Source organism: Amphiprion ocellaris, chromosome 12 (assembly GCF_022539595.1).
Source record: "Amphiprion ocellaris isolate individual 3 ecotype Okinawa chromosome 12, ASM2253959v1, whole genome shotgun sequence".
Lineage (NCBI taxonomy): Eukaryota > Metazoa > Chordata > Actinopteri > Pomacentridae > Amphiprion > Amphiprion ocellaris.
The window spans coordinates 20,090,447-20,107,549 of NC_072777.1; the positions used below are offsets into that span (position 1 = coordinate 20,090,447).

Consider the following 17,103-nt stretch of genomic DNA (forward strand, 5'->3'; position numbering starts at 1 on the left):
CAAATAAAAATGAGTTTAATCTAAGTATGCTGCCTGTTGCACAAGCAAAGCACAATTTAATTAGTGGGACAAGTGATTACAGGCAAGGCACCAGGCTTTGTGCTTAGAAAAAATTTGCTGGGATTATTTGCTAGTAAGCTGGTAGGACTTTTTAGGTTCTTTAGATTCACTCACTCTTTGCAAAGATACTACATGTGGCACAAATGAACTTTGTCAACTCAGCTGATGTTGTTCATGGTACATTTATAGTGTTGGGAACTCCCAACCTGGCTAATGTTGACTTTGCTGTGGATTGAGTTTCATCCAGAACAAGTCACAAATCCTAGTAAGTCTAATGATGGCACCTAAGCATAAATCACCCAACGTAGTAAATTCAAACTCTGCGTGGTAATGATCATTTAAGGCCATATTTCATGTGTGTGAGCAGCAAGGAAGAGAAATTACAGCACAGACACCCAAGCAGGCAAAGCTTCAACTGGAAACTATAACAGCTGTTCACATCAGTGCTTAAGAGGACATGGACAAATGATATAGTAAACCTTAGACAAAAACTGACACACTTTGCAACCAAATTCAAAACGCTTCTACCATTTGAATTGCTCTCTCATCTTCTCTCATCTCTCACATCATCTATCTTTTCAGCAACGCTTAGCTGCTTGTCATGTGATCAAGTGCTGTCGAGAAAAAAATATTTTGAATTTACATCAAATGTAATCATAATTAATGACTATGCTAGCAAATAAAACATTATTTTGTGAGAACTGATTAGATCCCAAACTAAACAAAAAACATAAATCTGACCTTGACTTTAACATTTAGAGATTTTTGACCTTCAATCAATCTAAGCCTGCTAAACAAAAATATGCAATAGAAAGAAGTTTTCCAAACCACAGCTACAGTAAGCAAAGTATCAGAGTCTCAGTTTCAGCTGTTTTGCAGCTCAGTGTCTCACACAGCATAAGTGATACATGAGCTGTTGGAAGAGGTTTTATGGAAACTTATTTCACCATGAAGCACAGAGCTGTGATAGGATTTATGATGCAGAGGCAGAAAGTGAAGATGTTCTGGAGTCCACCCTATGAGGAGGCTCGAAGGGTGTCTGGGACTTTGATAAATTTCTGCTGGCTGTCAGTCAACTCTGCCTCTGGGAGAAGAAGGGTCAGGGTAGAGATGTATGGATGTCTCCGTGTGTGTGTATGTGTGTCTGTGTGTGTGTGTGTGTCTGTGTGTGTGTGTGTGTGTGTGTGTGAGTATGTTTAGGTGTGTGAAATAGATATTCAGTTTTGTCTTGTTTTTTCAACTTTAATGCCTATGAAATCCCTATAAAATTAAATGTTCTTTTCGAGTAACATCAGCTGAAGTGCACCTTTACTTGCACTTTAATTAGAGAAGCATATTTACGTCAAAATGTCATGAAAAGGTTCCAGGGTCACAGTCGCTGCCTGAAGTCAGATGTTTTAGCTGTCACATGAAAAACCTCATAACTCCAAGCTCTTTAGCTGAAGCTAGCTGCTGTCTCAACCTACAGTTTAAACTGATATACTGTATTTTGTTTTGTAACTGTAAGCACACTGGTATGTCAAAGATGTCCATTTACTAAAAGTTGACCCCTACCTTTTATCTTTCAAAGTTGCATAATGTATAATTACTTGTGCAGCTGCACTGTGGAACAGGTGAGTGCTGATGGGACAGCCAGTGTCCCAGAGATGTTGCATGGCCACGTCAGCTCCACCCATCCACCTTCTTGCTAATTTTTGAATTAGGTAGAGTTAGCCTTAAAACTGCTCTTCAAAAAACTTCACTTGTAATGAAACAAATCTGTACTGCATTTAATTTGTGCAGTATTTGGTAACCATGGTTTAGAAACATGTCAGGGCATGAGTGCTGAGATTTTCCCTCATCAATCAGCAAGAGAAGTGTTTAAAGCAGGAGCTTGTTGAGCTTCTCTTCACCTCTGTGTATGTTAGCAGTACCACTTTAAAGAATCGAGTGAAATGAGCTAACTATTAATAAACAATGACTTGACTAACTACTTGAACTATTATGCTAAAATATAATGGATGTTTTCACCACTATTATAGTTGTAATTTTGCAATCTATATATTTAAAGCTTTTAATAAATCAGCTCTCTACGACTGAATAAGTTGCTGTCAGTGTCTAGAATTTGTTGCACAGACCACATTTATGGATGGCAGGTGTCTAAACTGTTGATTGTCAATGAATGAGTTACCCATCAGTCATGTTTTGCACCTCTTGACTTGTAAAAAGTCATTGCGTGCTTTGGACTGGATCAAATAAACTGAACTAAACTGAACTACAGGTGGGGTGTGGTTTAGAAATTTACAGTCTCCAGGTACTGAAGAGTGAATTATTTTATCTTTTTTTCTCCTTTGCATCTGTCTGTGGGCCTCTGATGTCAACTGTGTTTGATGACCTTTTAAAATAAAGCCATTACAGCAGCAGCAAATGAGGAAACATAAAGCAGTGTGTGAATATTTCCTGTTGCGGTACCGTTAATGTGCCTGACTATAAATGTACCTGACAATGCACTGAAATAGGGTCCTTCTTCATCATCTGCTTCCTCTTCTTCATCGTCCTCATGCGATGATGACCCTCCCACATCTCCGGTGTGGTCCCACTCCAAAGGCAGGGAGTCCACACTCGCTGGTGTCTCCCTCCCTGAACGCTCGAGGGGTGAGGTCAGCAGGTGGGTGGGTGTGGCCGGGAGGCTGCCGAGGTTCCGTCCCAGCCACGGCCGGCCAATCAGCTCCAAGCTGGACTCCAGAGAAAAGGTGGTAGCAGAGAGCTCTGGTTCTTCTCTGCTCTGCTAAGACAAGGAAATAGCAGGTGCCAGTTGTGAAAAATGCATGTGCCTGTGAACCCACAGTGAATAAAACGTGATGAGTAGAAGACGCCGAGGAACTGTTTGCCGTTCAAAGGATAAAATTACTTCAATATTGCCTTTTTCTAAAATGTAATGGCCTTTTATATTGTTTTTTTTCTTGTTTTACAACCTAATTAGTTTATTTTGGACTCTACTTTATCATAGTTTTTATTTATGGCATTGTTTTTGCTGTTAGGCTCTTTGTAACTCTGATTTCCCTTTTAATTGACTGGTGTGAGTGTGAAGCCCTCTTCCTTAAACTCTCAGTTCAGTTTCTCATTAGAAGTGTAGCACGTGTGAAGGCCTTTAATTTTGAGGAGCTTGTAGTTTAAGTTTTTACAAAAACGGAAATTAAAGGTAGGATCACTGTTAGGGTGAATACAAAGTGAATGCAATAATAAACATGTTGGTAAGTGGTACCTGAACCCATTAATCGCTTCATGTAAAGTAACACCTGAAAGTTGCTGGAAGTGGAAAATCTCCATTGATGTGTAAAAATATAACTGTGCTGTATAAAATAATATGTTGGATACATTGTTAAGTGCATAATTAAAGTTGGAAATTGGAGAATTACTGTACAATAGTGTAGAAGATAAGTGTGTGTACTCACAGGAGGATGGCTGAGACGCTGGTGGAAGCGGACCAGTCGGCTGAAAACCTCCTGGCAGTAGGAGTGCAGTTCCTCCAGCTCATCCTCTATCAGCGCTGCATCCTGCGGTGAACTCCTCTGGATCAGGCCCTCTCCAAACACGATTAGTCCATCAATGCGCTCAGTGTTCAGGGTGATCTCCTTCTGGAAACTCTGCAGGAACAGAGTTGGATGGTTGGGTGAGAAGAGGTTGAGTCAGAAAACTCACAGGAACAAAACATGCTAATAATATGTGTAAAAGGGTCGAGTAAATGGAGTGGGAGACAAACCTTCATTAAAAATAGCTCATAGCTGACAATGGAAACTAGCTGTTAAAGTGTTATAACATGCAAGGTTTTCTAATGGATGGAAGACAATTTTCAACGTGAAAAATGGGAGGGTTTTATATGGTCTCTGTAAAACAAGTGTGTGAATGAGTTGAGCCTCACATTGAGCTGCTGTATCTTGTGATGGACATCGCTCTCTGAAAAGTGTTCAACGTTGGTGAGCTGCAGGTCCAGCTCAGTCAGCCAAACCAGCATGCTTTCCCTGGTGCCTTCAAATTCCTCCCTCTGGCTGGTAAAATACTGCAAGACAAATGACCACAGGATGAGCAGAAGGAAGGAAAATACACATTTAACTATGTTCTTTAATAACATTTTTATTAAGTGCTTGGACCGGTTTAGGATATTTTTTCCATTCATGTTTGGACTGTAACATTAGATAAGGGAGACCAAGTGACAGACAACTGAAGCAAAGGATTGCATAAATTAATCCTTCAAATCACATTGGGAATAATATCAAATTCAAATGATAAGAAAGCGATTTACCTTAAAAATCTGCAGCGCAAAAATATTGAGTAAAGGGAAGCATTGAGCTGAAGTCCCAGTCAAGTTTTAGAGCAAAATAATTTGCTCATTAGTGGTTTCTTGGGCTGTAGTTCAAGCGGTAGAGCAGGTTCTCTTTTCGTAATCACACGATTGACAATTTGACCCTCAGCAAACCTTTTGCAAGACACTGAACCCAAAGTACTGCTAAGGTAGAAGTGTGTTGTAGTACAGACCATTTACCATAACTTTCCAACTGTTATTGAACTACTCAGTTGTGAGGTGTTGTTCCTTTGAACCAAATCTGAGCTTGAAATTGTACAATTTCATCAAAATCACTATATTTTACATCTCTTCAAAATGAGTCGAAAATGAACTATTTGCCCTAATCAGATCCTTTATATTTCTGTGCACCTCATAACAACTGAGAAGCCATGACTCAACTGTGACTTGAAAAAATTCAAAATGAGCCCACAGTAAGCTCTGATGTGACAGGAGCATAATCAAAACACAAAAAACTCAGAAACTGCTTGGGGTTCAGATGGCTAAATACAGGAATATGGTGGAAAAAAAATCTATATTTTGGTATCACTGGGCAAAAATTCCATATTAACCATTTTGTAATCTGAGTGGTCTGGGAAGTTACAAGGCTTCTGCACTTACTCTTGGCTCTTTTTTGAGATTTTAGAAAATGCAGCCTGTGACAGAAAACATTGGTAAAAGGTCTCTTCAGCACAGTTCAGGTAAGATAGTATAAACAAGGTGAAAGGAAGATGTGATGGCTAAATTGGTTTCAAGGAAGTGGGGTTCAAATCCTGTGTGAAGCCAATAATGTCTACTTTAGCACATTTAAAGCACATGTAAATGCCCATGTACCTCTGGTGGGAGGGGCTTAGGACAGAGAGTGGCAAGTTACACATAAGCGTGTTGAATTCATGTCACACTTGAAGCGATATTATCGTCTTCGCTGATTATGATAATTACATCATTCATCTTCAGTGTTTTAAACAGCTCTTCTGCATTGCTGTGCACTGTGGATGCTGAACTGTACCTTGAGCCTGCGGAGGATGGCAGCCACTCTTCGGTGCAGAGTGTCCCAGCGCCGGTTGCCTTCGTGGACCATGGCTTTGAGCTGGCTGGCCCTGTCAGTGCGGTTCTCCCGGGCCAGGCGGCGGTACTGATTGTTCACCAGCTCAAGCTGGGTCAGCCACTCATGAACCTGCCTTTGGAAACCCTAAGGAAGAGAGAAAATGAATAAAAAAATTCATTGTGTGACTGAGTGTGATTTGGAATCTTCACTCTCACCATGTGAAACAGAGTTGAAACGATTAGCTGAGTAACCAATTACTTGGTGGAGCAAAAATTATTTTGCACCAATTTAGAAAACTGATTCATCATTTATACATTATGAAGGCTTTGATTGTCAATTTAAAAATGTCAACTTGGGTTCTTAAAAGCTGCAATGGACACTGCTTTGTCGACTATTATTATGCAAACTAAACTGTTGACTAATCATCAGCTCAGCTGATAATGAAAATTATTAGTTTCAGGCCTAACATCAAATAATAAACTGCAGAGTGAGACTTAAACAGGAGGTTTCGCACTTTGAATGGGCCTTTTCAATAGTTTTACTTGTGTAACAGTAAAAAGGCAAACACCTTTGTAGTCTGTGAAGGCCACAATTTAAAACCCACTGACTCAGTCATTTAAAATACAATACAGAACAATGACAATATCTAACTAACAAGCAATAAAACAAAGCTACTTCAAGCCCCTGACAACCTCACAACTGACCTCAAACTTCTTGAGCTCCTCCTTGGCGACAGTAAAAAGGACATCTGCAGAGTTGGGGTTAGCAGCAGTTCTCTCAGCCATCTTGAGCCAGTCGTCAAATCGGGAGTAGTCATTGAGGAACTTGCACCACAGTGTCCATGTCTCCTCGATCCTGCAAGGAGACGTGTTCGAGTTACACCGCTTATTGTGGATGGTTTCTGTGAAACTGATGTATGCTTTTCTATCCAGGTGACTGAATTTCTTTCTACAGCAGTGTTCTGGCATCCAAAGTTATTTAAAATAAATGGTACTCCATGTGCTGAGAGACATCCTGACATAAAAATGAGACCTCTAAAACAGTTACTAAATAGACTTTGTGATTAAATTGTTTTGTCAACTATCCTTTTCTCTCCATGTGTCACCATGGACTAAGCTGATTACAGTCTGTACAAGCTCATCTATCATAAAATATAGAATAAATGAAGTTACTATGGCAGACAATGAGTAGAGAAGTTAAGTTCTTCTGTCAGGTAAAACAACGATGGGATGTGCATCTGACTGGCTTAGTGTGAGCAGACCATATGAATACATGTGTTTTAAATTCTACCTGAGCCTCCTGTCCAGAGCCATAGCACAGATGGTCCTCCAGCGCTGGTCCAAGCTGCGGCTGGTTTCCTGCAAGGAGTCACTCTCTGCCTCAGTGCCGCCAGCAGCATCTTCATCCCGCAGCAGAACATCGCACAGACTGAGCACTGATGCTACGCCTTCAGTGTGCTGTTCAATGTCTCTCTGCAGCTCCTGGACAGACACAGAAACAGCCATTTACATCAGTTATACCGTATACCTCATGCATTACTCAGAAGTCCACAGAGTGAGGACAGTGTGGCACTGCATGAGACCACCACTCCCAAGATTATACAAAAGACAGATGTGAATTATTAATGATAATCAGAGACAAAGAGTAAGCGGGAGTGACAGAGAAATACAAAGTACAAATAACTACAAGAAGAAACAACTGATACAAAATGAGAAATACAATAGGGACGAACAGAGACATACAGAGACGTCAATGACAATGATCATGTGATATGAAACAGTCCAACAGTGAAGTGAGAGTATAGTGTTGTTAACTGACTAAGGCTGGGTGTGTGTGTTTACCTGCTGCTCAGCCAGCCTCCTCTGGATCTCCTGTTCATGGCAGACGCTGTAGGTGATGGGTCTGGACAGTTCGGCCTCGATGCGAGAAAGCCACGAGCGCAAATTACTCATGTTCTTATCCAGCTGCTGCACTGTCACCAGAGTCTCCTTCAGCTTCTTCACCCTAAAAACACACAGCCACTTAGAATGTTTTCTAAACTGTATGATCCAAAATTCATACTTAAAGCAAGAAATCAAGACTTCTAGAGGCATTTCAGCTTGTTTATTGTGGGAATTAATCAACATCAAACTGAGGAATTCTCAACTTTTGCTGCCTGTGACCCTATGAACTGAAGCAACGCAACTTCTTTTGATGTAGGCTATTATGACTATTTTGGAGGTCCAATGTGCCAAGGTTGGAAAGAAAGAAAGAAAGAAAGAAAGAAATTTCGCTATTCACTAACCTATAGCCCTCTCAGGTATCTTTCACCAAAGTCACCATAGCAACTGACCCCCTCCTGAATGAACGAACACACACACAGACACACACACACAGACACACAGACACAGACACACACAGACACACAGACACAGACACAGACACACACACACACACACACACACACACACACACACACACACACACACACACACACAGACTGGTGTCATAGCAACGCATGGGACAATAAAAGCTCTCTTCTGGGGCTTAAAAGCCTTAAGTGTGCCCCATTTGGGAGTTTGAGTTAATTTCCCCATTTGATCCTTCCTCTCCTGTCGAGGTCCCGCAGAGCCTGTCAGGGCTGAGAAGGAGACGCTCTCCACCAAAATAATAAGAACTAAAAACAGCTATGAGTGTAAGTGCCTTGCTGAAGAATGCATGAAAGGCTCCCAACAGATGCTGGACATTCGGCCAACTATAGATAAGTGAGTGTGTGAAGGAGTGAGTCGCTTCAGATCTGTTTTCATGAGATCCGCTTTGAGTTTTAGATCTTCACAGTCATTTTGAACAGTTTCTCTTTTCTTGAAGAGGTTAATCTGGATTTCAAAAAAGAATTGTAGGATGTTAGGGTGTTTCTGAACTGAAATGTATCCTGGGCACTGAAAACTATCAAATACCAAAAACTGCTGTTCATCCATTACTTACATGAGCAGGTTCTGAGTGAATGCAGGATATCCAGTTTTAAATTTGACACTTTATTTAATCAACATTGTTGGTGGTTTCTTTTGTTTAGACATTTAGCAACTTTGACTGCTTTTGTAAAATGAATAAGACTAAAAATGCAGACATGCCAGTAATATTATGTAGGCTAAAAAGGTTTTTAGAAATACATTTTTTTGTCTTCTTTTTTTACAAGTAATGCATCAAAAGTAAACAATATCCAGACGTAGGAATTAGAACATGCTACTACCAACAACCACCAACCAAAATGTGCCTGTAACACAGTACAGCCTAAACAGAACTGTTAAAAATCCAAATTAGGAATAATCGCATTGTCAGAATTTTTCTGGAAAAAATCAAACAACAAAGACAAAAATAGAGAAAGATTAAGAAAAAAATAAAAAGTAGAGAAAGAATAGAGAACCATAAAACAATAGAAAGAAAAGGAACAGTATGAAAAAAGACAACACAAAAAATAGACATAAACTAAATGTAGGCTGCTGGTATTTGTATCATAATTCAAGTGTTTCACACCAGTAGAAAAACAAAAAGTTTTCAATAATGTACAGTATGTCGTCAGCGAAGGTCTGTATGTGTAGTTAAGGTCTCTTTTTGTTTACAGCCATGTAATCAAGACATAATACAGTCAGTTTAAATTATGTCCAGAAAATGCTCTTCTGCTCTGCAGCTACAACCATCCCAGTCAACTAACAAGACTCTCTGTCCCTTTCACTCCCTCTCCACCTCTGACAGGCCAACAAAGGCCAGCAGCTTCATGCGGAGGCCAAACAAAGGCACAAAACCCGGTCAGGGGTGCCTGCTCAGGAAAAGGACAAGAGGAGAATAGATGGAAAAAATGAAGCAGAAAAGGGCTGGAGGATAAGAGAGGATCTACGGTTGGAGGATGAACACAACAAAGTGCAGATGACCACAGGAGGGCTCAGAGTTACTACTACTGCCATTTATTCTTCTCACTGGAATTATGCAGCTCTTTACTGTACATGTACTTTGTAAAAAACATATTTTTTGAGTTATTGTGCTATATAAGCTCTATTACAATTAACAGTTTATACCTGGTAATGTATAGCTATAACTTCACTATAAGTGCCATGCATGCACCTTAATCTAAAGCTCCACTAATCACTATTTTGATATTAACTTTGAATCAAAATGCTGTGTAATGTAAATAAAAAAAGTCTTTCATAGTAACAAAGCCCAAGCCCTTTTGATCAGTTAAGCTTATTAGCTAACTTTAGATTATTGTTTTGGACTTAAAGGCTGAAAATTTACCACACAGTTGAATGATGTTGCCACCATTAACTAAGCATAAGCAGGCAGCTGATTCCAGTTATTAGCCACAATCCAGAGAGGCCGAGGAACACGACTTCATCAAGAATTCAAGGATCTCATTTTGCCTGCAGCGGTCAAGCTAACTAAAATGTGCTGATAAGGTCTTTGCAAGTGCGTCATTTTGAGAATCAGCGATTAATACATACCGACATACTCCCCCGTTTCACCCTCCTTCACAGAGTCATCCCACTGACAGACTACAAAGGGAGGGGTCACCAGTGTGGTCACAGGGACATATGGTACTGTCTGAGACTTAACCACAGCTTTTTTTTTTTTTTTTTTGTGGTGGTGGGGGCAGGTTGGGAGTGCAGGGTTAGGGGTGTCGTCTGTATCTGCTGCTCTTCCACAGGACTGTCCATCTGTCTGAGGCGGTAACCAGTGTACCATCACAGGGGCTTAACCTCTACAGTCTGTACATTAGAGGCCACGTATTCCTGACAGCTGCAAAGCATAGCTAGCACAACAGCAGGTGGATGGATAGGCATAGCAGCTATTGTTTCATTACAAGCATCCAGTTGAAGCCCTTCAGCGCTTAATTACGCTTTTTACTGAGGAGCAGCTCTGCTGTAAAGCACCTCTCATGCTGCAGGGTAACGATTTCAATTTAGTGTGTGGTACTCAGCCAGCTGCACAGTGGCGTAGTGGTTAGCACTTTCGCCTTGCAGCAAGAAGGTCCCTGGTTCGCGTCCCGGCTTTCCCGGGATCTTTCTGCATGGAGTTTGCATGTTCTCCCTGTGCATGCGTGGGTTTTCTCCGGGTACTCCGGCTTCCTCCCACAGTCCAAAAATATGCTGAGGTTAATTGATTATTCTAAATTACCCGTAGGTGTGAATGTGAGAGTGATTGTTTGTCTTTGTATGTGGCCCTGTGACAGACTGGCGACCTGTCTAGGGTGTCCCCTGCCTTCGCCCGAGTCAACTGGGATAGACTCCAGCCCCCCCACGACCCTAGTGAGGATTAAGCGGTGTATAGATAATGGATGGATGGATGGATGGGTACTCAGCCAGTCTGAAACATCTCAAACACACACATGCATACACACTTTTTTTTTTTTACACACCTTTACTTTTAATCTAACCATCATCACTGCACCTGACAAATCATAGTTTGTCTTTGAAAAGTGGTTACTAAATGGCATAGACACACTAGTTATACACATTCAGTAATTTCCAACATTGTTTGCGTCTTTTGGAAAGGGCTTAACTGATATAACTACACACTCTTGCCTGTTGGCAGGTTATTGTATCCCTCAGTGCAGCTTCTCTAACAGCTTTAGCTGCTCTCACCTGGCTTCGATGTGGTGGAAGAGGTTGTGCCAACGCTGGTTGACCTCCTGCAGTGAGCCGTGGACCTGGCTCTGTTTGGCCTCGTCACTGGCTAAGAGCAGCTGCTCTCCCAGCTGCTTCAAGTGGCTCTTGTTCTCACTGAACAGGTTGATTTCCTCCATGCAGTCCTGTGGGAACATGACAAAAGATTACCCTGCTTTATAAACAACAATTATAAACTTCACCTGGAGCAGTGAACATTAAAGGCCAATTAACTGCATGTTTGTAATCATGTTCACTCCATTTGGTGAATCTGTATTAATTTACATGCAAAAACATCAAAAGAATGAGAAGTAAGATGTGTGTACTTCAGTTCAGTTATAATAAAGGGGGATAAATATTTCTTTTAGTGTTGCATTCATTCATCTTAGCAGACACTGTTTCCATACCCCGAGGCAGTTAGTTATTACCAGGATGTGCCCTCTTCAGCCATCCTAATAATTTAAAGCTAGTTTCAAGTGTCACTAATTTCTCATCTCATCTAACAGCCCAAAACAATGAGCATGAAAAATTCAAACATAGTACTACCGAGTAGACTAAATAAATATATTTCATGATGAGACAAGAAGGCAGAAAAGGCTTTCAGTCACTGAAAAGACAACTGTTGTGCATGAACAAAAGGCACGCAACTATTCTATTCCAGGCCACCATCTGCTATAAACAGCATGTTGCACATGTATGGATTTGAATCATATGCACATGAGTGTCCTAAATTGCCTCATTCATGAACTAGCTGCTGGAATATACCAAATACACTGTGTTATTTTTGAGAATAGGTTGTAAATAATGTCCCTCATGTAGGTGTTACAGTGTATTTACAGGTGGACACCTATTATTTTATACCTGGAAAGTAAATTCAAATTGAAAGTGTTATTTGATGTTTGGGTTTTCTTATTTCAGCAAAATCTATTTTCCAAAATAATGTTACCCTATCCACGGTTCTGTCCTTACATGTTATGCGAACAGTTGAACAAAAATACTCAAAAACAATCTTCTCATGAAGTGTACTAAGATAAAATATTATTACATGGAGTCCTAATGTGAGTCTAACCTTCCTGCAAAGACCTTTGAAAACTCCTGTATTTTATTAGAGAGATGTAATGACTCCACAGCCTTGTACCTTCTTCAGTTTCTCCACCATTTCCTCGATGCTCAGATCTCCACTATGGCACACCTTGTTCTCCATCTGAGTCAGCCAATCACAGAACTCCCTGTTCTTGTCATTGAAAATGGTCCAGGCATTGAGGCGATCTGCAATTTCCTGTCTGTGCAAGGATACCTAGGATGATCCAAAGCAAAACAAGTGACATTTAGTGTTTTTGCAGATTACTGCACACTTCACAGCAGGGAAACATCTTATATGTCCTAGTATTACCATGTATGTTATGTTTGCACATTGTTTTTACATAGAAAATAGCTTAGAGCCTCAAAGTATAAACCTGTGGTGAGAGTTAAACTATAGTTAGAAATAGAAGTTGTGAAGTTATGAATATAGGGTGGCAACTGAAATTGTGTATGACTGAGTTTAGGTTTAATATTCACACTAGAACATGTTGATTCGATTGTCATTCAGTTTAAGTTAACCAGATGACTTTATTTCTATGAACAAACCAAGGATAATTATCACTTAGAGTTTTTAAACAAACCAGCAAACTTACCATATTTGTAAGAGTAAACAAATGCAGTGTATGTTTTACAAAACTAAGTAACTTCTTTGCTAAATTCATTATACACTCTCTGGAAGCAACTGCAAATTAAAAGGGCATGACAGGTACAAAAACAAAGCTTTCAGACAGTGGTGGCACAGATTGATGATTATCTGTCCAGTCTGAAACAGGGTTTTTTGTCGTGATACTTGTTGGTATGCATTCAGGAAACACTGTGACCCAAATATAATAAACAACAAAGCATGAGCAGGCGGAACTTGGTGCAGGGGGCCATTTAACCTGATAAATTATGGAAAAGTATGTGTAACTTCTAAACACAAGTGCTTCCATGGTATAGATGAGACTAAATTAAAACTGACTGGATATTCTATATCCTCTGTTGATACAGTGAAGCAGTGAGGATATTTAATCTCTATCAGAATCAGTAATAATCTGAATTGAGAGAAATCCCAAGAGAGTCTGGCTATTTGATAAAATTAACAAAGTCCATTTTCCTAATGACAGCTTAATGCCATGAAAACACCCCATTACATGAATGAGGAGGGGGCTGATGATCTTTTCGAGGTTAAAAGCTTAGCAACCCCTCAGGGCATGTTTGAACCAGCAATATTTTACTGCTCAGTGGCATTTATTTTCTTTAAATCAGCCCAGTTTTGTTTTTATGTGCTACCACTGCTGCGCCTTTTGGGCTGTGGAGAATTTAGGGTGCATTGTCAGCTGCAGTCATCCTGTGAGGACTTTGTGCTGCCTGAGGAACAATAGAGCTTGTCCCCCGAATCCCCTTAGCCCAGCCAAGCCATCTGCTCATCGGACCCATTCCAGTGGCTTCCCCCACCTACAACCTGTTAGCTATGCAGTGGAAACTGCTGTGGCTCAGATACATGCCTGCCAGCCATGAAAGAAATGAATAAAGATTAAAAATCTGAGGTCTGATCAAGCAGCTGAGATCTGTGCTTTTTCAAATAACCTGTTAATAATTTTTCCATCTTTTTTCACAAATTAACAAAATAACTGCCATAAAAAAGGAAGTAGACTTTTTCTTTCTTTCTTTCTTCCTTTCTTTTTTTTTCTTCTTTTTTTTTTTTACATGAAACTGATGAACTGATTAAGAATACACATCAGGCAGGATTTTATCTTTGGTATTTTTAACACTCAATGACTGATAGGTCTTTCCTTGAAGAGATCAGGGGGCTTTCAGGGAATTTTAATTTCTGGTTTATTTTGGGACACACCTAAGATGAATTAGAGTGAACAGATACAATATTTGCACAGATAACAAAGGCTACTATGTACATACAAAGCACATTCCTGGCTGCTGTTACTTCATCTGTGAATCTCAGTAACTCCTGCCAAGACAGGAGCAGGTGGAAGCACCCAATCTAACTGGAGACCCAATTAGCACAAGTACAAATGATCCCATAACCCTAATAACTGACAAAAATGTCCAGGGCATGTCATAACCGTTGATTTCTCAAGAACAAAAGTGCATTTGTGTTTAAGCTGAAAGATTTAACTGTCGGAATGTGAGCATGTACAGCAGAGCTACTTTGACCATTAATGCAGTTACACACAGCCTGTTGTGTGGAACAGTTTCATGTGATTGCTCGCTTTGCACAGTGAGCCTGACTCAGAAGCTAATTAGAATCTCCAAAGTGAGCACTAGAATAAACTGCTGAGACGTTGTTTTTGTTTCACGCAGAGAGAGCTTTGTTAATGACCTAAACACATCTTTGCGAATTTTTGCAGTAGAAATGCTAAGAAAAAAAGCGCATTTGATCTGGAGGGGGGCAAACTGCTACAGTTTTAAAGATGTACTTTTTCCCTCCATGAACCTGCAAGGCTCATGGAGGCTTGCAGGTTCTTTTCTTACACAAATGAGCGTGTGTGTGTCTGTGTGTGTGTGCTCAGCCCTGGGGTGCAGAGGCTTTGTGCTGCTGGTCACTACCAAGAAACCGCTGGTAGCAACTTTTCCCTCCTTCCCACTCCCACAATTGCTTTCCACCTGTCCCAACTACAGTGTCTCTCCTCCTCTGCTTCATTTTATGGTCTTTCTCTGTTTGTAAATAGAGATTTTTGTCAGTTCTCACCTTCATACACAGCTCTTCCCATTGACTGTGTAGTTGCTCCAGCTGCTGCTCCAGCAGAGCCGAGTCACTGGCCACGACGTACTGGGACAGGTCCGTCTTCATGGTGACCAGTTCCTTCAATCCACCAGCTAATCGCTGCAGAGAGAGCTCAGTCTCCTGCATAACACACACATACATGAACACCTCAGCAAGCAGTCAGACAGCCATGTACAAGCAGTGTGTACACGCTTCTCTACCTTTTCCTTGCTCCTGTTTGCTCTGACCGTCCAGATTAAAGAGCCGTGGACGGGACAGCGGGACAGGGGGAGGGTAGAAGGGGTGGAAAGGGGGAGGGGAGTGAAAGCATGGGGGTATTAAATAAGAGAAAGGGGTGTAAACTCAGAGGCTCTCTGATGGGATGGGGGTAGCTGTTGATGGAGTTGAGGGGTAGGGAAACTTTGGCTAGTTTTCAGACTAGCTGATCAGTTAGAGTTTCATCTATTACGCTCTTTGGGATGAGTTAACCGGGCTCACATAACAGGAATTTTAAAATCCTGACAGATTTTAAAATCAGGCTACATCACAGACAAAAGGAGAAACTTGCTGAGATTCTTCTCTGTAATCTCAGACATGCACACACTACAATATTGGAAATAATACTATTGAGATTATCATCTGAGAGGCAGAAGTCAGGAAGCAAAGCACTGCCTCGTGATCTCACAGGAAACAGATGTAAACAAAACAGAGACTGTGGAGTAACAACCAGCTGTAACTCTAATAATACTTTACAGTGACCCAAAAGCAAAAGGAGGAGCCAGAAACAATCTAAATGAAAAGCTAAATGTGAAAAACGGTTGTGAAGATGCAGCAAATAGGGGATGTCTGTTCTTCAGTGAGAGCAGGAGGTGAGACTACACCTGTAGCTAATATTAGCATCAAATGGCTAAATGTTCAGCATTGCTTGGCAGCTATGTCCCATGCTGTGGTTGCTAGTGTGACAATTGGAATTACATTAATCTTAAGTTGTAAATATCGAATGTTTGATATTTTTAGTGGCAGCCCCAATGGTTCGAGGCTGGATTTGTAACCCTCACGTTACCAAATCATATTAATAATGGCCCGATCCAAGATCCCAGACAACATTTGTCCTCTGATTGTCAGGATGAGTAAAACAAAGGTCCTGTACTATGAGCCCGGCTTTTTTGAATGTTATACAGCGACATCATGTGTCATTGTCATACATAATGTACAATGATAATGTGCGGTGTGATGACGATTACAAAACTGTTATTTTGTGACTGTTTCTCTTCAGTCTTTTATGAGCTACAGTTACACAATTAACACTGTCATTAACCTCCCTGCCTGTTTTTCTGCAAAATCAGAATTGATTCAGAGAAGTAATTCAGGCTTTTTGTAGCAATTTTTGTTCCTTTGCAGAAAAGTTTTACTGAATGAGATTCTGTTCTGTTAATACAAAGACTTAGACAGTTTCTTTAGCACACGAGTAGATTAATGGCTTTGGCGATAAAAGTCAACAGTTTAGCTGCAGGGCCATAGCTTGGATTTTATATGTACAGAGAATCCAACTTTTCCTATTGCCTGAAAGTAGTCTCTAATATAAAGCATTTTTTTCAGAGTTTTTATTCTGTTCAGTGATATTTGTAATGCTGCAAAACTCTTCTTTACATTGCCAGGAGCAAATTTATGTTGTATAAATTGTAGGATCAGTTTTCTTACTTTAAATATTAATAGTGCTATTCTATCACTCAACATACAACATTGTTGTCATACAGCATCTAATCCACCAATTTACTACACACACACACACACATCATTTTAGTATCAATAGTCTTTCACTGATGCACAAGTTGATCCAAGTTCGTTGAAAAGGTAAGTCATGAATTTTTTCCCCCGCCATTGTAGAAAAGGAGCTGGCAGAAATACCTACAACTGTGTTTTATCTAATATCTAGTCCTGTACAAAAACCTATATTTCAATCACCTGAATAAGCACTTCCTCCTCAGAGTCCTCCAGTCCTTCAGACAGTGGTAGCTTCAGCTTCAGCTCATCAAGTTCAGACATGATGTTGGTTATTCCATCCTGACACTCAGACCACATCTGAACAGGTGGCAGAACACAGACAGAGATATCAGCAGTGTGTATCTAACCAAAATGTTCTATACACTTTCAGTATTTTTTGGGAACTTCATCCTGAGAATCTTTAAATTACATTACATAAACAAGGACAAGTTAAGGGAACACAGAGTTAACCTCTTTCCTAACATGT

General features: G+C 40.4%; 1 protein-coding gene across 11 annotated transcripts in view; it reads right to left on the reverse strand.

Moving 5' to 3' along the window:
* The window catches only part of LOC111589009 (nesprin-2), a 110,448-nt gene that overhangs the window by 5,522 nt on the left and 87,823 nt on the right, over positions 1–17,103 (reverse strand). For 10 of the 11 annotated variants that reach the window (XM_055015853.1, XM_035943611.2, XM_055015854.1 and 7 more), the window contains 11 exons: positions 16,818–16,934; positions 14,838–14,993; positions 12,204–12,362; positions 11,045–11,211; positions 7,271–7,433; positions 6,720–6,910; positions 6,134–6,284; positions 5,391–5,573; positions 3,962–4,099; positions 3,495–3,686; positions 2,539–2,827 (listed from right to left, as the gene is read on the reverse strand). In XM_055015853.1, coding sequence (XP_054871828.1) covers positions 2,539–2,827; positions 3,495–3,686; positions 3,962–4,099; positions 5,391–5,573; positions 6,134–6,284; positions 6,720–6,910; positions 7,271–7,433; positions 11,045–11,211; positions 12,204–12,362; positions 14,838–14,993; positions 16,818–16,934 — 1,906 coding nt within the window. The remainder of the gene's footprint in view (positions 1–2,538; positions 2,828–3,494; positions 3,687–3,961; positions 4,100–5,390; positions 5,574–6,133; positions 6,285–6,719; positions 6,911–7,270; positions 7,434–11,044; positions 11,212–12,203; positions 12,363–14,837; positions 14,994–16,817; positions 16,935–17,103) is intronic. The other variant, XM_035943610.2, reaches the window with a different exon arrangement.